Source organism: Pholcus phalangioides, unplaced genomic scaffold, assembly GCF_987345545.1.
Source record: "Pholcus phalangioides strain wild (caught in Gottingen) unplaced genomic scaffold, Ppha-v1.0 ptg000014l_1, whole genome shotgun sequence".
NCBI lineage: Eukaryota > Metazoa > Arthropoda > Arachnida > Araneae > Pholcidae > Pholcus > Pholcus phalangioides.
The window spans coordinates 24140520-24163291 of record NW_028301607.1 but is presented as its reverse complement, the minus strand read 5'-3'; the positions used below and the strand labels follow the sequence as shown (position 1 = coordinate 24163291).

Below are 22772 nucleotides of genomic sequence, written 5' to 3'. Positions count from 1 at the left end.
AAAATTATTGGGATTTTTTTATTATGCTATGATTATGTTGTCTAAGGGGGGTAACCTTGCCCCACCCTATTGTTTTAGTCCTAATTTTTTGAGTGGAGCTGCTCCTTTATATCCATGGACCTTAGATGACGACCCAGTGAGTCTGAGGACACTGATGGACTTGAACCATAGTTTATATAATTCGGCTGGACAAAGCCCAGCTTGCCATGGTGAGTAAAAAATTGGTATTGCCGCCTGAAATTTTCTTTATGTGGTTACTAAATTACAGGCTGAGAGCAACACAAAATTTTTGGAATTTTTAGTCTCAAGATATCTGCCAACACATGAAAGAGAGTCACTATGCCCTGAAAAAAAACTGGGTAAAAAAATTTTTGCGCACTTAAAGATTTTCATGTCCAGCCCTGGTATAACTAGGTGGAGCAAGTTGGTGAAAATGAAGCGATCACAGAAGATTCCACCATCACTATATGTAGTCTTTCTCTCGAAGCAATCCAACGATCAGGACTGCTCGCTTGGAGTGCAGTGCGCACCTATCATTGCTGATCCTGTGTCATGATTTGCATATCACACATTTCACCATTCCAGAACGACAATGTGGCAGTGGCAGTTGATTTGACGTAAACATCTTGTCTAGATGTGGCACCATGGTTGAACGATCTCGGGTAATACTGGATACTTGCCAAAAGGGGGAAAAGGGAAATGTTAATGAAAATTTATATTTTAACTTATTTTTTGTGTGGGAGAGTTGGTACATTTCCACCCACTGTGGGTCTGTACCATTGCATAACATAATGGTGCATCATGGTAGTCATTTACTGGTGTGGTTTATATGCCACACCAGTAAAATTTCACACACGTAGAAAAAATGACTCGAATTGATTCATACATTGGTAGATTTCGAGTCTTATTAGGATGGAAAGCGTGCCGAACGCCAGTCGGGTGGATAGTATTGGCCATTCAGAATGGGTAAACACGATGGTACGGTGAAATTGTTAAACAAATCTCTTCAAAAAAGGATGGACAATGCAATAAAATCATCCAGTTCACCTTGACTTATTTACATTGGACCTTGTAATTTACACATTTTGCACTGTGTTTTTGAAAGTGGTCTCGAAAGAGCTTCATTCTTTTAAAAAAGTGCATGCCTTAATAATTTGCGGCATATTAACAGAAAGTTGACAGACTGGACTGTGGAAGACCCCAAAAAAAGAATGTGATACATATATTGTGAGAAGAGAAAAGAATTGTCCGTGGTTGCTAGAGTTACACCTTTGTCGCCAAGTGATTTGTCATTTTGGTTTGGCTCAAGTCAATCTTATAGGATATTGAAATAGTGCTATGAGAAAAAAAAAATTTATGCTGTCTAAAGGAAGGGTACCCTCCCTGTCTTACTTTCTAGTCCTTCTGTTTCTTACTTTCTCAAATTTTTTGAGTGAGAGCCCTGAACCTGCCACGCATCTTATGAGACAATTGATTACTCCACCCATTTTTGACGACCGTATTATTTTGAAAGGATTGTGGCCACCAAGATAACCAGAACTGTCATCCCCTGATTTTTCTCCTGCGGATACACCTGAAGACAAATGCACAAGAATAATCTTCATTGCATTGATTAACTAAAAAAAACCATTCAATTGAAGATTGAAAGAGTGAGCGCGCCCTGGGAAAAGTGGTGAGAAACCTGGCAAAAAGAATGCGAGCTTGCATTCATGCAAAAGGCTCGCAATTCGAATACATGTTGTAACAAACTTTGTTTTTGTATCCATAAATGTTGACTTATTCGAACTATATAGTTTTTTTTTTTCAATTTATTTATTTCTTGATAGCATTTAAAAAGTAAAAGTTTAGAATGGGTTGCGTGACTTTTGAATCACCACCCTGCAGTAGTAGTCTGTACAATGATTAGTGCTTTTATTTGTACCTTTATAAAACGGAAGTCTGTCTAAAATGGAATATTACTGTCGAGTCCTGTTTTAGTGAATACCGTAATGGCAAAAAATCTAGTTTTAACAAACTTTTCTAATCCCCAGATAAGTTTGCATACAAAGGAACTATGCAAAAACTTGAAATGCCTTTATAATGAAATTTTGTTTTAATGAAGCAATTTCTCCTATCTCTTGGAGTTCATTATAACAGGATTTGACTGTATTTCAGTCTATCAACGTTCCATTATCTACAGGTTTCACTGTATTTTCCCCTCCGTTGTTCCCAACTTCCAGGCACGAATACGAGGCGATCTCCCAGTTAAAAAGTCTCGCCGCAGAGAACAACAGGCTTACAATACTATAATTATTCATTCATTACACTTCAATAACTGAGTTGAAAAAAAAGCTCAGTTTAAAAAAATTGGTTGCAGATGGCAGCGCTACAAATATGAAGCATTACACGGAAACAAACTTCACGGAAGGTTTACTGTATGTGCACACACATTCCAACATGTGCTAATTTGTTAGAAGTTCCACAGAGGAATATGGATGAGGTGCATGTCTGGTTTAGTAGTAGTTGTGTTTTCACCTTGTTTGGGGGGGGGGCGCGTGCATGCATCCCCCAGGCCAGCTATTGGCCAATTCTGCTGTGGAACAATGTTTATGAAAATTATTTCACATTTTCTGTTTGTTGGAGAAAAAATGTTTTCATTTTGATACTTTTTTTAATGAAACGATTTAATGAAGCTTTATCAATAATAAGTTTTCTAGTTTTAACATTAAAAAAAACCCAAACTTTCACTCAAAATTTATTAGGTGTACATCTGATAAACCTGAAGAAGACGTGGGAGAAGTTGCTGTTGGCTGCTCGTGCTATTGTCGCCATCGAAAATCCATCTGATGTGTGCGTAATATCGTCTCGCCAGTATGGTCAGCGGGCAATTCTCAAGTTTGCTGCCGCCACTGGTGCTACTCCCATAGCTGGAAGATTCACCCCAGGAACGTTCACCAATCAGATTCAGGCTGCCTTCCGTGAGCCTCGTCTGCTCGTTGTCACCGATCCGCGTGCCGACCATCAGCCGCTGACTGAGGCTTCCTACGTCAACATCCCTGTCATTGCCTTCTGCAATACTGATTCTCCCATGAGATATGTGGATATTGCTATACCATGCAACAACAAGGTAAAAAATATTCTTTGTGCTTTTAGCTACTAGAGGGGGTTGAATGTGTGTTGTTTGATAATGTGTATTTGTGTCATGATTATTTTCTGTTACAGGGTCCCCACTCGATCGGGTTGATGTGGTGGATGTTGGCCAGAGAAGTGCTTCGTATGAGAGGTGTAATAAGCAGAGAACTCAAATGGGAAGTGATGGTCGACTTGTACTTCTATCGTGATCCTGAAGAGGTGAGACTAATTTGTAATCTTTTATTCGCTGAGTCAGATCTGGCTCCTATATAAAGTTTGTTCAAAAAATATCTGACTACAATTTTTTGTGTAGAAATCAGTGGAGAGAGCTAGGGAGGTATAGCTTGGTGCATATGTGTAGGCTATCCTATTAATTCTGCATGCTTGAATTTTTACCTGTCAGCTGATGAATTGATGAATAAGGAAGTGCGAGTGGCATGACATTTGCGTGTTTGACAAACCAGCAGGAAAAACAATGCTACTGCATTAAATTTTATGTGAATGTTAGTAATCTAGAGTAGAAACAATCTGCAAGATTCAACAGACCTTCGTGGATGAGAAAATGGACACCACACCGATTAAAAAAAAGAAAAAAAGGGGGGGTACATGAATGAATGAACGCCAGAACTTTGCCACTGGACTTATCCCGTTGCCGAGATCTCTTCCAGCCCAGCTTCGTGGCAAAGTCTGGAACACTTTATTTAGTGTCAAAAAAAAAACATACAAACTTTTTTACAACATATTTTCCCCAGACAATTGGGTACTATCGCGATTAACAAATTTTGTGGTGATTACAGACAAGATGGGATTAGGAGTTGGAGAAGTTTCGGGGTTTAGTTAAGATGAATGTACACATATTAGAAAAAAGTGGTACAGCCACTTCGAAGATTTCCACTCATCAATGGAGAGTTAAGCATATTTCTTGGTAGACCCTTTCGTCATCATGGATGATGATATTGTGGAAAATTATCTAGTATCAACTGTTACAACTGAAGTATGTGAAATGATAGATAATTTTGCAACGAGGATGAGGTGTCACAAAACTCCTGAAACATGTTTTTCAAAAGATGTAAAGGCAGAACAGATATTTTGGGGTGACCGAAATAAAGCAGACCAAGTGTGACGAGATATCTCGGGATAGCCTCTGTAAGGGTTAAAATATTTGCCTGGTCCCCTAGATTTTTTTCATTTGTTAAGCTCTGCTATACATTCATTGAAAAGACTACCTTGAATGATTTGTGTATAAAGTCTCAAAAATAAGGTAATTAAAATTTTTAATTGGTTATATGTATTCAAATTCTTGTTATTTACAATAAACTTATCGATGGATCCATATTTATATGCTGTGCCAGTTTGACTTGCAATATTTTTTTATCAGTGCTATTTGATTGCTTGTTAGTCATAAAAATCTGTGTTATAGTATTTTGTTTTTCTCGTTCTCTCAGCTTGACTAGGATGGAAAAGGTGTGATTTATTTGTTTACTTTGTGTTCGATGCTGCACCATTCAGTTGTCCCTCCATATTTGTGGGGGTTACATTCCAGGGGGTGACCTCGAATACAGAAAATCTGGGAATAATCCAAATCCTAAAATTGACTTTTAGGCATCCCATTTCTACTTTATTTACTTGGTATGGAAGAAGGGAACGGGGGTAGGACGTTAGGTCCAGTGATTCAAGGCTATGCGTACTAGGAAGAAAAACACAATGTCTGTTAGTCATTTTCTCTAAATTCCAGTTAATTTGTAAGAATATAATGATTTTAAACTTTACCAATTTTTCTACATGTGAAAAGTATACCACAGGTATGCATTTCATGGAAACAATCCATTGCCGAATTGAATTTACAAAGCCTTTGCTATGTCGCTCATAATGAACTTGTCTTCTAATTCTCAATCTTGATTATCTTCGTTGGATATCATCGTTTCGGTTTCAGAAGCAATCTGCTTGATGAATCTCCCCCCATCGATTTCTCAACTGCTATTAATTCTGTGTAATTTCTTTTATCTGTGCATCAGCAAACCCTTCTCCATTAACAATCCAGAAAAGGTGTTTTTGCTGTCCAAGCTTTTCCATTGTTCGTACAAAATACTGGGAGATATGACTTATTCTTTTCATCAATATCCACAGATTTGCAGATTAAATAATGACGATTATAGTTGCAAGTTGTGTAATATATAACTTGCGTCCCTTTTTCATTGCACCCACAGAAAAATGGCGCTTTCTACATGAGAGGCATGTGGATCCAAGCCTGTATAGTAACAGGTGTAGCTACAGCTGGTGAAATTTTTTTTAATAATGTGATCTTCACGCATTCCCAAGCGATCATCGTGATCCGTCCAGGGAATTTGTTAGTGTTAGTAAACATCCATGCCCGAACCGGGATTCGAACCCAGACCTGCACAGTGAGAAGTTAGTTCCCTAACCACTCGACTGCCAGGCGGTAAGTCTATTTTTAATGGGAAACTGCAGCAAAGAAGCTTAACCTCTTGAATTTTCCTTGCAAGTTTTCACTTTTAGAAACATTTAAACAACGGTCACGTATAAATATTTTCAGAAGTGCCTTGAAGAGGGATTTTTTGAATGTTTATTTAAGACGTACAAGTTGTATTTTGTTCTGATACAAGTATTATTACCTTGATAGTGTTTCTCAATAAACTGGCAAATACGAAATCATCGAATTCCAAGGGCCAACTGTAATTATTGCAGCGATTTATTCATATAGTTTTAGCATCTTTCATCAATTTAAATGTTTTTCTGCTGCTTGTATTTCATAAGTGCTGACATTTTTTATCAGGCTGAGAAAGAAGAGCAAGCGGCTGTCCAGGCAGAAAGACCTGCCAAAGAGCAAGAGTATGCAAGTGAACCATGGGGAGGCGGAGATGTCAACGTTGCACCTGCTGAAGTCCAGGATGTAAGTCTGTTGTTATTTATTTTTCCTCCCTCGATAACTATTTTTAAAAACTCTTGGCTTTTCATCCGGTCCCTGCAAGTGATAGTGAAACTTTTTCCCTCTTTGAATTTTTAGTGGTCTGCAGATACCGCTCCACCTACTACCACCTTCAATACAAGCGAAGATTGGGCTGTGACGGATGATTGGTCATCTACTGCCGCTGCTCCTGCTCCAACTCCAGCTGAGCATACCGCTGCTCCTCCTGCAGCTGGTACCCCAATCGCCCAGCCTACTAATGAATGGGCAACACCAAGTGAAGGGTGGTGAATGAACTGTACATGATTTTTCTACATAAGGAAAAATAAAACAAAGGAAAAAAAATTGTTTTTTTTTTTAAAGTCATTTGGTGCATGATTAGTTCACTGTAGTTATCTATCATACTCAGACAAATAGCAATTAAGCTATGGTGGAATGATTGGGGGATCCAAAAGACACTAAAAATACTTCACGAAATATTTACTCTAAGAAAATGTAATTCGTTCACGTTCAAAAAGTTTTTTTTTTTTTTCTTTGTTGTGAAAAATTGTCAGACTAGTTTTTGGTCAAGAGCTTTGATTTTTGGTTCTTCAGTTTCACTGAATATTGGAAAGCATCAGCCAGTAAATTTTTTCAAATTATGCAGGGTAGTCTTGGACCACACATGCTCAACCCATGGCCCACATTAGACTCGTGACGTCAAACTTAATTTTGTAAAAATGAACTTACTGACCCACAGTGCATTTATTTGAGTGACCTGTTGCACGCACGCACAGTTCTGGATCACTAAAGGGACCTGCCATACCGTTCCATATCATTCAGGGGGCGCAGAGCACATATTTAGATTACATGATTGACACATAGCACAGCTAAAGAGCACTTGAGTATCCCACAGCATATTTACCGATCAACACAGCACTGTTCTGGAACACTTAGGCTACCCGCAGCCGTGGCACATCTACAGATCGCTTAAGTAACCCGCCAACACTGTTCTAGATCACTTTAAGTGTCCCGTAACATGTTTTCCAATCAGCGAAGTGGTCCGCTCTCCCCTAAAAGGTTGAACACGTTGGCTTTAGACCAGTGGTTCCCAATCGGGGCTGCGAAAGAGCTTTTTTGGGGTGGAGGTGGAAAAAAATTGCCAGAAATGTTCAGACCTGCCAACTCTCCCGATTTTTCATCCTTCCTCCCGCTCTCCGGATTTTGGCAGAAAATTAGATTTTACACGAGCGATTTTCACGTCGTGGTGTCAATGATTACCGTCGTCGTTGTTAGGGAAAACACCCATAGAAGACAGCCGTGGTCATTTCCATCGAGAGCAGTCTTAAAAACAGTTTCTGTGACCGCATTTAAGCAACTGGCAATGACACTACTTTGTTTTCGTAGTGTTTATCGGGTGGGGGGGGGGGAAGCCCTTGGTTGCCGAAATTCCTGTATAATCATTATTGTATTCCATTAACAGCCGTGCGGTAAACACGTTTTTTCATCTGCACCTTTGTAATTTGAATTTTTTTTGTTTCTTCCGGAGCTTTTAAGAGTTCATATACCCAAGATTGTCAATCACTGATACAGACCTGCCAATTCTCCGGATTTGGTCCGGCAACAACGGATTTTTTTAAACGTTTCCGGATTTTAATTACATATTGCCGGGTTTGATGAGGAAAAAATGAAATTATTTTTCATTGATTTTGGAGTTGTCTCTTCCATTAATTCTAGAATTTTCTCTTCCATTAATTTGAAATTATCTCTTTAATTCTATAATTTTTCATTAATTTTGGAATTATCTCGCCGATGCTGAAATTATTTCTTCCGTTTATTGTTTTAAACTCCTATTTATGCCATAAGAAAATAACGGGATTGTGTGTTTTAACCGAGTCACGTGGTCTTCCGATGAATGATGTCGGGGGTGACGAACGTCAGCATTACCAAGGTGCTGGATTCGTTTCATTAATGCAGGAATTATTTATTTCATTGATTCTGGAATTATAACTATCGCTTTCATTATAATTAGGGTGACTATACGTCCCGTATTCCCTGGGATAGAACCGGTATTTTCGGTTTTTCTGGCCGTCCCGACTTTTTGGCAAACGTGTCCCGGTTTTTCCTGTATTTTACAAGAAGCCTACGTTAATTTATTTTTTTTTCTTTTATTAAAGTCAAAGATTGAAACTATTTTTCAACTCATAAATTATATGATAATTACAACTGTAAATAAGAATATTAATCTCCCACATTTGTGTTGGTGAACGTTTTTTTTTTATCGTGGAATTCATTTTAATCCACCACAATTTGCGGTAATGTTTCATTTCCCGCCATTGTGATTTTTCCGTAATTTCAATATTTGGCAATTTTGTTTGGTTTTGGCATTTTTAACAATAATTGGAGATGTCCCGTATTTTCAATTCTGATTTTCCGTATTTCTCTTGAGAAAATATGGTCAGCTTAATTATAATTTAATCTCCACGGTCGTCTGCTTCTACAAAGGTCGTTTGTTTGCATCTCCTCATTCACCTAAAAAATAACTGAACTGTGAATTGCAGCATTCAGTTCAGTTCTTTGGCTTAATCCATAAGGAATCAGACTGAATGAGGTCGTCTGCTTTTTTCTTAGATGAGCGCTTCACCTTATAAATTGTTATTATTTATTGTGTAAGATGGCAGCAGCAGTAGTAGAATAGAAAAGAGGAAAACTTTTCACGTGTCGTCTGCTTCCACCAAAGCTATTTGTTTTGGCCACCTCCTTATGTACCAGAAAAATGACTGAACTGTGCATTAGAATATTCAGTTCAGTTCTTCAGCTTCTACCACAAGGAACTTGACTGAATGAAGTATTCTGCTTTTCTTAAAAATTAGGCTCACCTGTTAAATAGTTACTATTTTCAAGATAAGATGGCAGCAGCAGTAATAAAATAAAAAAAGGAACTTTTCGCCTGTCGTTTGCTTCTACCAGAGCTATTCGTTTTGGGCACCTCCTTATATACCTAAAAAATTGGGGAACCCTGAATTCGAACGTCCAAATAGATACTTTAAGGTAAGACGCCTTCATATATTAAGGCCTTCTGTATTAAGGAGTTCTACTTTAAGGGGGCCACGGAAGAAAATGGAGAAAGGGTCCGTAACAGGTGGTTTGGAGGGCTGCAGAGAAAAATTAATGTGTGAAGAAATAAAGCTTTTATATATATTAGAGCATAGTCTCCCAAACTTTTTGTTCCATCACCCCTTCGTCAGAAATTTTTTCCTCTCATCGCCCCCCAACTCAAGTAAACCCATAGGATCCTATGTTAAATCAGTAAATTCTATCTCCCCCCTTGGACCATTCCATCGCCCACCAGGGGGCGATATTGCCCACTTTGGGCCTCACCGCCTACATTTTGCAGCAGGTTCGCTAGGATGGGGTTTTTCGCAGGCCCCTTTCAAATATATTAATATAGTGTGAAAAACAAAAAAATGGTAAAAATCATATCAGGCCTGGCGCTGCAGGTCTGTCAATCCCACTCTTGTGAGGGGTCTTATGTCCAAGTGACCCCCACCTTATGGTATTTTGTATAGTACAGAAAATTTTGAAAATAAGTAGGATATATGTAGGTTGTTTATTTCCAGCTATAAGTATTGGGACTACCATAGCATCACTTTGCCGTCGTGTAAATTGTCATCACTGCGTAAAATAAAAAAAAGTACAGTCGAATCGCGTTATAACGAACGCCAAGAGACTGGAGGAATCACTTCGTTAAAACGAGATTTTCGCTATAACGGTATTCGTTAAAACGGGATTCGACTGTATTTCATTTTTAGGGGGAAAAGAGAAAATTCGCTAAACAGCCAGCTAGCGTCAATTGGGCTTTGTAACATCCGAAATTGGCGAGATGACTCGTATTTGCTTTGACCATATTTCCAGTTTCGTCTGTATGGCCCGTTTAGAGCCACGACCACCTAGGTTATATAGGAGGTCGTGTTAGAGCCCGTTTTGTTGGCGTGATTAGGCAAAGCAGTATTGACAGGTAATTTAACTTACTGGTTGGCAATGATTGGCGACTTAGCGCGATGGCTTTGCACGATGTCACGTTTTTTGCAAAAGGAGAAATCCCTACATTGTTTTCTAAAAAATTTTAGAATTGTATTGATTTTTTTATACATAGAATTTGGATCTGCGTAAAAACCTCTCGAATTCTAATTCCCCAAAGTTGGAAGCTATGTTATCGTATGCTTGCAGGATTTTCGCAGGGAATTTTGTGCGGAAATTATAGGAATTTTGCTTTTTCAAGGTTGGCAGGTCTGCTGATAGATAGCATCCACGAAAGGAAACGGAAACATTTATATTTTATGAGCAGTATGTACAGTGCTCAGATCACGAGAAGAGTTACGCGAACCCCCCCCCTCTCTGGAGAGGGTCCATTTCGGCGCAGGGAAAGGATAAAAATTATCCCGGATTGCCAGTAAAGGCTGTCTTGGCGCAAATCTCTGTTATGAGGGTATTCTTCACGCTTGAGTGAGCTGCGCTTTGTGTTGGCGTTTGTTAAAAGATGTACTGGAAAATTGTTGTTATAAATTTTGGAAGTAAATTAAATTTTTTAATTTAAAAAATTTGAATTTTTATTAAATTTAATATTTTGAGCTAAACTATTTGGTACAGAAAAAAATGCGAAGGGAGTAGTGATCATTTAGTAATGAAGGGAGTAAAATTACTTTAAATTAATAATTATATTCCTAAAATAATAAAATAAACGAATTGTTAAATTACTTTAAATTAATAATTTAGTACAAAAGGAGTATTATTAATATAACAATAATAATTTATTACTACCGTAAATTATATGGCATTTTCTTCGGTTTAATTTCTATACCGCAGCAAGAGAATGCCACCTGCTAGCAATTAGCCATTCTTCTTCTGTTTACCTTCTCTTATAGCCATATATATATATATCATCGTCTTTTTTACTTTCTCCGCAGAAGCTACTCATATGGGCTTTTTAAATAGGTGACAAATGCAGTAGTGACAAATAAAAAGATTGAGCATGCCTGCTTGTCAAGTTTGCAGTTACGTCTATAGCCACCTTAAGGGCAGGGCTGACAGGGATCCGGCCCTGGATGATTCTAATCATTTTTTACAACTATAAATTCATTTTAGAGTGACCCGTCGAAGATTCCAATCTGAGAGCCTGACTGCAAGATGTGGGGGCATATGCTTAAGGGCATGGTCCCCTCATGCTGCAGCAGGGATCCTGGCTGGGATCTCTCACCGGCCGTCCATTCCGAATTTACAGTGTGGAAAAAGAAGAAAATTATAAGAATTCTCCTATGGGCTGGATTTTGTCAGCCCATCCTTCGTCTTCAGCTCGTCTGTCACTACGAAGGTTACCATCAAGGTCCATGGATTCGAATCTGGGCATAGAACATTCGAAGCAAGTTCTTTACCTACCGAGCCTTCATTTCCCACCCAACTCCACTGGTTGGAAATTACCGTATGGCGATATATGACCGGAGTTGGTGTACGGTGTAGTAGCCCATCCTTCTGGGGGCCATGGTCGAAAATGTTTTATACCAGCAGTGTTCGGCTTCAGCTTGATGCATGGAACTGATTATTAAAAAAAGGCTGGAGTTTTCGATCCCTTCTGCGGAATAAAAAATATATTTCTTGTATTAACCAGTCAAGTGGCAATGACGAATATATGGGTCATAATGTTTCCAATCCTTGAGTGGTGATGACGACTATATGGGTCAAACTTTTTCCAATCCTTGAGCGGTGGTGACGAATATATGGGTCATGGAAGACCTGTTCCTTCCCCCTTGACCTATTGTACATTGACTGACACCTTCAACGCCTCCTAATCCTTCAAATGAATGAAGCGCTCGGTTGAACAGTACAATGAATTGGTTATAGACCGTCACAATAAATACCGTCTGTACAGAATAAGGTGTGGCTTTTTTACTGGTATCTTGAAAGTAAGAATGCTAGATTGTTAAAATGGAATTAGGGAGGGGTGGTACAGAGAAAGAGGGAGAGAAACTGTTTATCTTTCTAAGGAGGGGAACTGTTTTTTCCACACTTATATTCACAACATGTGAAGCTGTACGTCAAAATTTTTCTCAAAAATATTTTTTTATTTTATTTTAATTTTTCAGTGAAATCTCGATATAACGATATTCTAGAGAGGCAGCACTTTAATATTAGGCTATAGGCATTGCTAAATAAGACAAAAAAATATCGTTGTAGTAGCCCCCACAAGGGGTGGGCTGGCAAGGCTGCAGCCCTGGGGTCCGGGACGATTTTCATTATTTTTGTTTTTCAACGCTATAAATCCATCATAAAAGGGCCCGCGAAAGTCTGGTCGGGGGGGGGGGCCCGCAAAAGATTCCAGCCTAGGGGCCCTAGTCCAGGATGTGGGGGCCATGGATTTATCGTTGTATCAGTGACATTGTAACGAGATTTCACTGTATATAAACACATAAATAAACGTATGCAATCCACTAAAATCCAACAAAAAGTTTATTGACTGGAAGATGAAATTAAAATTAAATTTTTACGTTATACGTATAAAGTTATACGTATATAGATTTAACTTGAGACTTGCATAATATTTCGTGCCATTTGTTAATACACAATTGCTGCTTTAATTATAAATGTTTTAATTATATTTTACAAATTTTTTAAATACAGTGGAACCCCGCTACAACAATAAGCGACAAATCCTTCAACAATGATATTTTTTCGAGTTTTGTGCGGAAATGTCACTACTCTAATGTTGAATTGATGCCTCTCGATATAACGATAACCAATATACAACGATATTTCTTTCTTGGTCTGCATAAATAAATATATATAAATTGGCAGGGCCGCAACTAGGGAGCAGGGGTGTAAGTTGATTGCGCAGAAGATAAACCGTTTATAGGTCGATTGCGCTCACCCCGATATCCAAACAACCCGATTTCCAGACGGCGCAATCGACCTGTTGGGGGAATACAAACACTCCCATTTTCGGCGCAATCGACCGAGCCCTGGGCGCTGGACCAGAGGGGGGAGCAAATTTCATTCTCAAACCTTACCTTCAACATTACAGGGGGGGGGGGGGCAAAATGCGCACTTGCCCCGGGTGACCAAGCATCTAGTTGCGACCCTGCATAACAGTGGCGAAGCCCGAAATTGGGCAGTTTGCCCAGCCAATGTCCAAATTTTGTGCTTTGACCGGCCCCATGTATCGATTCCTATGATTTAGGGTCATCACCACGTTGGCATAGTGTTTGGTGATAATTGTGACTATTTATAATTATGGCTAGCGACAGCAACTCTAACGATCAAAGAAATCGGTATATCGATATACCGATCAGAAAGGCTCAGAAAGAATTTTTTTCTCTTTTGAAAGCAATAACAGTCTGTGACTTGCACCCTACCAAGGGAACTAAATTTTATAAAGAAATAGCTCGTACGCGGTATACGTCAAAACCAAGACTTTCTTTATTTGAAAACGTATGTGATGTGGCCTTTGTGAAACATTGTGCTGCATGTTTAATTTGTCTTCGAAAGCAAAATCTACTGTGTTATCCGACATTTTAATTTCCTCAATTTTTTCTTTTTTATGTGAAATTTGAAAGAAAAAAAATCATAGAGAGATGTCGGTTTGTCAAAAATAATATTGAAATTGACATGTTTTCTGAGCAGCGTCAAGGCATGAAACGATCCCCCCCCCCAAATACAGAATGCTTCGTTGGCGTATGAAAAGGGGAGAAGGGGTTCAAGCTTTGGCCGAGATTACAGAGTTATTTTTCAGTAAAAACTTCACTCCCCCCCCCCCTCAGAAGAAAAAAAATTTGACCCCTCCTCCCCCCATTCTTGAGAAAAGCCTGAGAACGCCTATGTTGTATTTAGTATAATTTTGATACACAAAGCTACTCGATATATATATAGTAGTTTTCGTAATACATACCATGCATGCAAAAAAGAATGGGATGATTGTGGTCCGGATTTGATAATATAATTCCTTTTGTATAATTCTTTCATTCTCTTTGAATGATTCAAAAAAGAGACCAAAAATTGTTTGGTGTTTATGCACTTACTAAAATAAAAGACATATTTTGTGCATGCTTATTTGGCAAAAATGATTTAAACGCAATACGGTTGACATTTACAATCATATCAGGAAAAATAATAATCGGTACATATTATTTTCTATATAATCGCATATTGATGATATAACAACATTCATATGGAATGTTATTATATCATCAATTAAGTTTTTAATCTTTATTTTAATCTATTCATTTTAAGAATGTTCAGATTACTGAAAAATGCGTATCGCTCGTGCAAAATGTGTTATTCGCTTAATCGTATCATTTTCCAAGCTGGTACGGATGTAATGAAATTCGCTTATATTGAATACATTCGCTGTTTTTTCTAGCTTCGTTATAAGTGGGTACAGCTGTGTGTATGTATGCGGGTTTTTTTTTTAATGTGTTTATAGAATCCTATGATAACACATGTAATTTATGCGAAGCGTAAAAATTCAATTATATGTGACCAACTGAATGTGACATTACATTGAGATAAACCCTGAAAAGCAGTTGTTATCGTTGATTCAATTAAAATTTTGACAAATATTCCATTTCTTTTGTTACCTTTTATTTTTTTTTTGGTCTGTATATCATCAAAGAAAGTAAATTTCATCAAAAGAAAAAAAAATTCTGTAAGATACATCGCGTTGCTAAACATGCCACCTATCGAAATGAGGCTCAAATAGGCTTTTAAAACGTTTGCGTTTATAATGTATCTTACATTATTAATGGCATGTATTAAATACATCATAATAATTGATTCCTTCCATATACACATAAAATTGATATATTTTATAATCAGTTAGTTTTTTTACGTGAAGTATAAATCATTTCGTGTTGTATAAATAGATTAATTGTATAAATAAATTAGTGAGAAAAGTAAAATATATATACAGTGAAACATCGATGTAACGATAGTCTGCGGACTAAGAAAAAATATCGCTGTAGTGGGATTATCGCTATATCGAGAGGCAGCCAATTAACATTAAAGTATAGACATTTCCAAATAATACTTCAAAAATATCGTTGTATCAAGTGTCATTTTAGCGATGTTCCACAGCAATAGGAAAAATGAACTTCTAAATATGTCTATGACCACGACAGGGAGAAAAAAAATGGCCAATACTGTAACAAAAGAACAGGTACTGAAGTTGAGTGTGTATTAGTAAAGAATAGGATCACTTTGGAATAGGTGTAGCCAACCTGTCACTTGGATGGACCCCACCAACCACGCCTTCTCTGTTGTCCTGCATGTTTGTTGGGGGGGATAGCACTACTTGAGATAAAGAAGCTTCGCCACTTTACAAGTATTTTTCCGTATAACCTCACACCGTTTTTCAAATAGAAATCGAAAAACCTTTCACCGCTCAACCGGTTAAAATAATGTGCCGTAAGTGCTCGAGCAGCCGGGTCGTCTTAAGAGGCTTTCCCGGGCCAAGTGATTTTTCTGAGGCCCTACCACGTAAATTCTGGAAAATTTCAACCAGATCTTATTTTTGTGAATCTAATGGGACAATGCCGTCATGGCCCCCACTAGGGGTGGGCTGACAAGGCTCCAGCCCTGGGGCCCGGGACGATTTTCACCATGTTTTTGCTTTTTCACGCTATAAATTCATCATAAAGGGGCCCGTGAAAGATCCCAGGCTAGGGGCCCTGCTCTAGGATGTGGGGGCCCTGAATGCCGTAAGACGACACCAAAGCTGCATTAAGAGTAGGCTTACTTACAAGTATTACAACTTACAAGCGGCTTTGGACGACACTGTCGAACAGCCGGTGTTTACGCAACAAAAACACTGCGATGACGATGTTATTGAGAGCACTGCCGTGGCCAGTGATGGTAACTCGTGGGAAATTTCCCATATTCATGGGAAAAATTGGCCAAAATTTGTACAAGGGGGAAATTTCTTAGCATTTGTGGGAAATTTTGAGAGTTCATCAAACAAAAGAATTTTTGCAAAAAATTAAGGAATTAATGCAGTGCAATACTTTTCTATTGTAAAATACTTATGTATTTGCCCCGCTTGATGGTAGCACATTTTCTGAGTGCGTGGGAAAAATTTAGTGAAAAGGGTGTTTTTTGAGGGAAATTTCGCTGGAAGAGGTTACCATCACTGGCCGTAGCGCTTTTAGTGAAATTTCTAGGAGGCCGAAATAGCGCTCAAGGCGCCAAACGGGAAAGCGCCGTTGCTAATGCGCTATTCTCGATCGGCAGTTGCTTTATCTAAAAGTAAATAATAGAATTGTCCGACGTGACATAGCCAGTGTTCTTCTCGTGATCGGTGGACTATAGATGTGATTTCTCTATTCTGCATGGAATGACTGGCATGGAATTATATTCTGCTTAGGGGCAATGCAGAACCTGCCTTGGGAAGGGGGGGGGGGAGAAATGTAACTTTTTCTTAATTGATAAATTTTTTTTTTTTTTTGGTGTGAATTTTTTTTTTTGATCCATTCTATGAGTGCCCCCCCCCCCCCCCCCGTCGGGAGAATCTCCGGATTGCAAAAGTTGGCATGTCTGCATGTTGATTATTTAAAAAATTGCAATAATAAAAATTGAATTTTTAAATTCCTAAAAAATATGAATCGTACCGATATTTCGACATATCTTCTGCTTGCAGAAATCAGGGCCGTCGTTTCAACTTTTTCCAGGGGGAGGGGAGGCGCAAAGAGCATGTACTAAACGTACGCATATATATATATATATATACCATTTGTAGCGTATTTTCAAAAGCTGGGGCCTGGCAGAAATGTAACATATAAACTTTGTGTTGTGAAAGCTTTTTCGATTACTGATCATACTTGTTTTCCATTTCAGTCGAGAAAAAATACTATTATTTATCATTATACATTTAAACTATTTTGTGGTTTGTTTACATTGGTACCTCGTGTTATTAGCATGTTGTACTTAGATTTGATACTGTTGTGAACATACGACTCAGGAAAAACTTCAAAATCCAGTCAAGTGTCAAAGAAACATTAATTTATAGTTGTTGTGGCTGGAATCAATAAATGAACTATTCAATGAATCTTTTTTTTAAAATTTCAAAAAAGTTAGTTTTTGAATTTGCAAAAAAAAAAAAAAGATGAAGCCAAAATTAAATATTAGCCATAGCCGGAAAGACAATAATTAAAAGAATTCATACAAATTAATTTAATTACATAAAGAAGACATTAATCAAGAGTGTGCAGGAAGGAAAATAAGGTTGGGAACCACTGCTTTAGACTGGAGGTTTTCAACTGGTATTCTACGAAAACCCCAGGCTTCCACATGATCAAAAATGCTACAGAACTTAATCCCTTTAAGTATGTGGCCGTTGGCTTTCTAGGAAGAGAATTTTTTTTTAATATTATACTGAGCTTATATTTACTGTGCTGAAAGAACATGGAAAAGTCTCATTGTTATTAAACAGAAGCTGACTCCACCCACTGGCAGTTGATCGATCGGAGGGGGGAAAGGTGGAAAACATGTTTGACTGTAAAAACAACTTTAACCCTTATTTGGGCTTGTCGATGCAGACAAAAGTGCTCCAAGAGCCCAAGATATTTTGGGGTTACCAAAATAAAGCAGATAAAATTAAAGATAAATTAGAATTACCGTATTTCCTCAAGTGGGGGCTCGGATTATACTCGGGTCAGTTTTGGATGAGAAAATTTCGACCCCACAATCAATAGTCATTTTTGTAGCAGTGTTCGAGAAACCGGCATTGTTGGTATGGGATATGTTCAAAACCCTGATAATGTCAAAGACGAGGCAAAGAAATCAAAAACATCATTGGCTTTGATACCAGGTGGGCTAATGTCAATTGTAAAGCCTTAATGTGAGCAACAACAAGTCTTTCAAAGACTATTTGAGGAATTTGTGGATCAAATGGATGAGTTCTGATGATAAAGAAACTACAAAAAGTGGTGCCTTGAAGAAACCTGACATTGGCCTAGTGTGCCAATGGGTACAGGAGGCGTGGAATTCTGTTTCCACCGAAATTATCATTCAATCCTTCAGAAAGTGTTGCATTAGCAATGCAATGGACGGAACTGAAGATGATTGATATCCTCTTTGAAAGTGACAATGGCGATGAGACAGTCCAGATGAAGATAAAAACGAAGATGCTGCACCCCCTATGATAATCTGACGGATTACGATGAGCTTGGAGACTCAGAAGAAACAGATTAAAAAGTTTGAATCGTTTTCTATTGTAAATTTCCGTAAGCTATTCATTTTGCATGGAAATATATGATTTTTTTTCTCTGAAATGCACAGATTTTGGTCGGCTTATACACGGGTTTTCAATTTATTGAGATTTTGGTGGTCCTGAAATTGTGGGGTGGGGGGGGGGGGGTCGGCTTATACACGAGTATATACGGTAAATTTAACATTTTTCGGGTTTTTTTGCTGACGGGAAGTAGTTTTGTCTTTCGACGTGTTGCGAACATTTTCAAGAATTATGTAGCGACGGGCAAAAGGCTACTACTTACGTCTTCGCCCTGCCTTGTCAGGACTGGTCTGTTGAGCCAGTTTGTTTTCTCCATTGGCCAAAGTTGTTCCTAAGGGCTCTGGATAATGCTTGGGTTTCAATCTCAAAAAACGACATCCTGAGTCGCAAAAATTTGGTCACATTGTGCGACCTGCGAACATTGAAATATTAATGATGTTTTAATTTAATTTATGTTCTTGAACCATAAATTAAGCATAAAATATAGTGTGTCTATTGTGGATTTTTACGTAATTTTAAAAAATTTAAGAAAAATGTTCAATTTCTATAAACTTCAAGTACCATGCCCGAACGGAAGATATCAACTGATTTAAAAGAAATTTTTTCATCGTTTTTCTTATTAAAGGAGGCAACTTTTCCGCACTATTGCGATTTGAAAATATAAAAAATTTTCAACCCACCCTACTGCACAAGCTCTCCATGTCAACAGTTCTTGTTCCTTTTGCTCAAAAAGTCTCTATCTGCTTATGATGTTACTTGTAAATGAGATACTGTATTTTACACTGACTTGAGTTAGGAAAGGGGAAAAATATTTCACTTTTTTCAATATGTGAACAAAGGGTTGGGGTTTGGACAGGACACGCGAATTTTACTGTCAAAAATTAGTTTTAACATAGGTGTCAGTGCTGCTGATGTTTTTTATAGACTTACAGAAAATCTGGTTTCCAACCAGAATATTTTGATATGTTCAAAGCAAAAACCTCAAATTTATTCCGCATGAATGAAAAGTCACTGTCCTTGCATTCCCAGTCTAACCATGATTTTTCGAGAAAAATATGAGAAATTATCAATTCTCTCCAATTATGATGTCAAAAGTAAACTCGGCAATTATCGCTAAAATCAACAATGGTAGGAAATGAAGGTGAAGCACTATTAAAATAACAGATGGGGGGAATGTTCAACACGAGACAAATATGAGAAATATACAGTAGACTCTTGTTAATCCAGCACATATCAGACTAGGGTGTGCCGGATTACAGGAAGTCAATTGCAAAAAGCTCATTTAAATAATATAAACTCTGACAAAAATGCTTGATCTCTTCTATGATTGAAAAAGACCTTAAAAAATGCAGGATTATCGAGAGTCTACTGTACATTCATAAGAAGTTTGTAAAATTATTCAAATCCTTGATCTCAGTGGAGAGGAAAAATTCAAGTGGGTTTGTTGGAAATATGGAGAAAAACATGTTTAATATTTTTTTAATAAATGAAAATTTCCTGGACCATATAATCACATTATGGAAGAACCCCAACCAATTACCAGTGATATACTGCAACCCTACGGTACAGTATTTGCCTTGTAAACAAAACCACTTTCACATTCTACATAGAATATTATAAAAATTCATCAGCACCGTACATTTCGGATGATTAATATTGTGGAGATGTGGAACAAATCCTAGTCTTGTTTGAGGTTCCTGATAATCCAAGGTGCTAGAATTTTTAAAATCCATCTATTTTTTTTATCTGTTTCTGCAGAGAACGAGCTTTATTCAATTTTGTTTGATTATTCCAAAAAATCCAAGTAATTTTAATTTCAAAGGGTCTTGATACCGTGCCAGAATTTTTCACAGGCTCCTCTATAGTAAATTTATACAGTAAAACAAATATATCGGGGCCTAGGGATATGAGAGCCCTTATCAGTCCTGGATTTGCCTTATAAAGAAGCCATTGTCTTGGTAACCCTCATCTCAAGGAACTAAGCCATTGCTCATTGCTTTGAAAACAATAGGTAAGAGTGAATACAAATGTGTAGGTCTAAGACACCTCCCCTAGAAAGTCAATTTCATTGGGGTTTTTTTTTCGGATAATCTAAGCTTTCAGCAATTGGAGGTGGCCTCAGTCCCGTTTACCTAGGACTCGAAACTCCACTCTACTTTGGAAATTAATGTATATATACAATAGCTACAAAGTTTAAATTTTTTTCCCTAAAAGTAAGACAGATATGCACAAATGAGACATTTTTTGAATGGAAAAAAAATTGGTTTTTCTTTGGTCACGGTATCGTGTAAATAATAAACTCATGTACATATAAAATGCCCATTTTGTGTTTGATACTTTTATTTTGCTTTCTTCGTGCTCTTTTTTATGGGATAATAACTTCCGATGCAACTTTGTACTAATTCACTCACTCTACCCATTAAAAGTTCATCAGTCCCATCGTTCTCTACCTGAAGATCATCCACTTTTTCTGACTTCAGCCGTTTGATTATATTCTCAGAAAGACAGCTCTGATATGCACTTTTTTGTACCTAAAAAAAAAGTAACATTTTATGATTAAAAATTTTTGTATAGCTAATTCATCATGCGTCATTATTCATGCATAAAAATTTGCATTCCACATGCATTCATATCTACATTTTTAGATATTCTACAGATACGTGAAAAAATTTTTTTCCCAACATTGTTAGCAGCACCATCAAGCAACATGATAAAATGATATCTGAACCTAACAAAAATGAATCATAACTCACCAATTGTAGAAATTCTTGATCATTTGTATCTAAGATATCATTTTCAGATACAATCTCCACATACCGCTGGATAACTGGAATGATGGAGCTGTCTGTTTCATAGAACATCATCCACTTTATATGAGAAAAAATAATAAATGTATTACTTTTTTTTTTCCACAAGGCTGAAATGACCAATAGCTACTGACCGAAATGCATAAAATACAAGCAACCTCAAAAAGAGTGCCTCGCGATGAATATTTATCTTTCATCAAACAAATGTTGAATTGTGAAGTAATTAGGGTATTTTTTTGTCGGTTAAGAAAAAAGTTTAGTTTACAGTTTTGTCGATAGAGGGTTCTTTCTTTCAAACCAAGCACAACTCAGGTCTATTGCCATAGGCAATTTACTACCTCGTGAGTTGTGCCGGAAGTGTAAGTGTATGCACCTAACAGTCTGAGTACATATCTAGCATTATGTCTGATTTGTCAGTGCTGCCATCTATATTTCAGAAGTGAGTGCTGCATGAAAGCAAATCACAGAATTTTAGGGACCTGAACCTTTCTTCAATTATTTCTGTGTCCAAAACGTCCAACAAAGCTTCACCAGCGATTTGAAGCTGAGGTAAAACTTCACCAATAGTGCTTTATCCACCAATGTCAACATCACAATGACAATCTTGTGTGTTCAAGGTCAATCATGCACCTTGCATTTTATAGTGCTCTGATTTGTATATTTCCAATGACCTTTGCTTTCATGCAGTGCCCTATATCCACAAAAATTTGAGCTAAAATTTTTCCCAATATCAAACCCCCCCCCCCCCTTCTTTATAGAATAAACTTTTTCTCAAATCACATTCAAATGTACCTACTCTAAGCATTATTAGTTTTTAAACTATGCACAAATTTATGGGACTACTTGTCTCCAAGGAACAAGTATCTAGTTGTGGCTACATCAGCACATAATGAGAGGTCTATGGGTTATGCAAGTAGAGACTTGAACCAGTGTTTCCCAATCTCTACGATGGAACAGATCAAGGGAATAGTAGAAGCTACAGATGAAACACAGGATATAATGGGTTGGTTTACCAGCAAGGGCAATAGAAATTGTTTTGTTAGAGGTCGATGAGAAGAATATGTTTAACTACAGGGTGTTTCAAAATTTACGCACATCATAGTTTATGAATGGTTTTTTTCAAAAAATATGAAAACTATTTAACAGAAAATAACAGATTAAGCTTATGAATTGAAACATTATCTTTCATAAAAGTAGAAAAAACTTAGAATTTATAATAAATGCTGAAAATGAGGTACCACTAATGCCCTGTAGTGCATCAAATACCCAGAATTTAGGAAAAAAGCATGAAAATTTTGTTCACGGGACGCGTTCTTTCCGAGACGAGGAAAAAGGTATGGGGAACTTCAATTTTTTTCATTTCCCACACCATCTACCACAATAGCGTTAGCTTGTGACCTTGGAAAGTAGTTCTACTACCTTGAAGTACAAAGTCCTGTACTGTTATATATATATATATTGGTCTAAACTATCAAAGTCCCTGAATGAATATGCCGAATTTTCCGATTTCGGAGAGACTTTTCTCCTGCGGGTTATGCACTGAAAATAACTAATTTCGCAGCTACCAACCAGCGTTCAAAGACAGCGTATCTACGGCGCAAATTCGCTTTATATCTCACAAGATTGCACATGCGCCTTTGCGAAGAATCGAAAAGGGGGATTGGTTTACTCGTTT

General features: G+C 37.5%; 2 protein-coding genes across 2 annotated transcripts in view; one reads left to right on the top strand and one right to left on the bottom strand.

Moving 5' to 3' along the window:
* Window positions 1–34: 34 nt before the first annotated feature.
* sta (stubarista 40S ribosomal protein SA) lies at window positions 35–6328 on the top strand. Its single transcript, XM_089241433.1, has 5 exons — window positions 35–209; window positions 2742–3106; window positions 3202–3330; window positions 5906–6022; window positions 6137–6328. The coding sequence occupies exons 1-5, from the start codon at window positions 35–37 to the stop codon at window positions 6326–6328; spliced, it is 978 nt and encodes a 325-aa protein (XP_089097559.1).
* A 14204-nt stretch (window positions 6329–20532) lies between these two features.
* The window catches only part of LOC149078306 (meiosis inhibitor protein 1-like), a 65720-nt gene continuing 63480 nt past the window's right edge, over window positions 20533–22772 (bottom strand). Inside the window, exons 28-29 of the mRNA XM_089241432.1 lie at window positions 21044–21157; window positions 20533–20821 (exon numbers count right to left, since the gene is read on the bottom strand). Coding sequence (XP_089097558.1) covers window positions 20630–20821; window positions 21044–21157 — 306 coding nt within the window. The 3' untranslated portion in view covers window positions 20533–20629. The remainder of the gene's footprint in view (window positions 20822–21043; window positions 21158–22772) is intronic.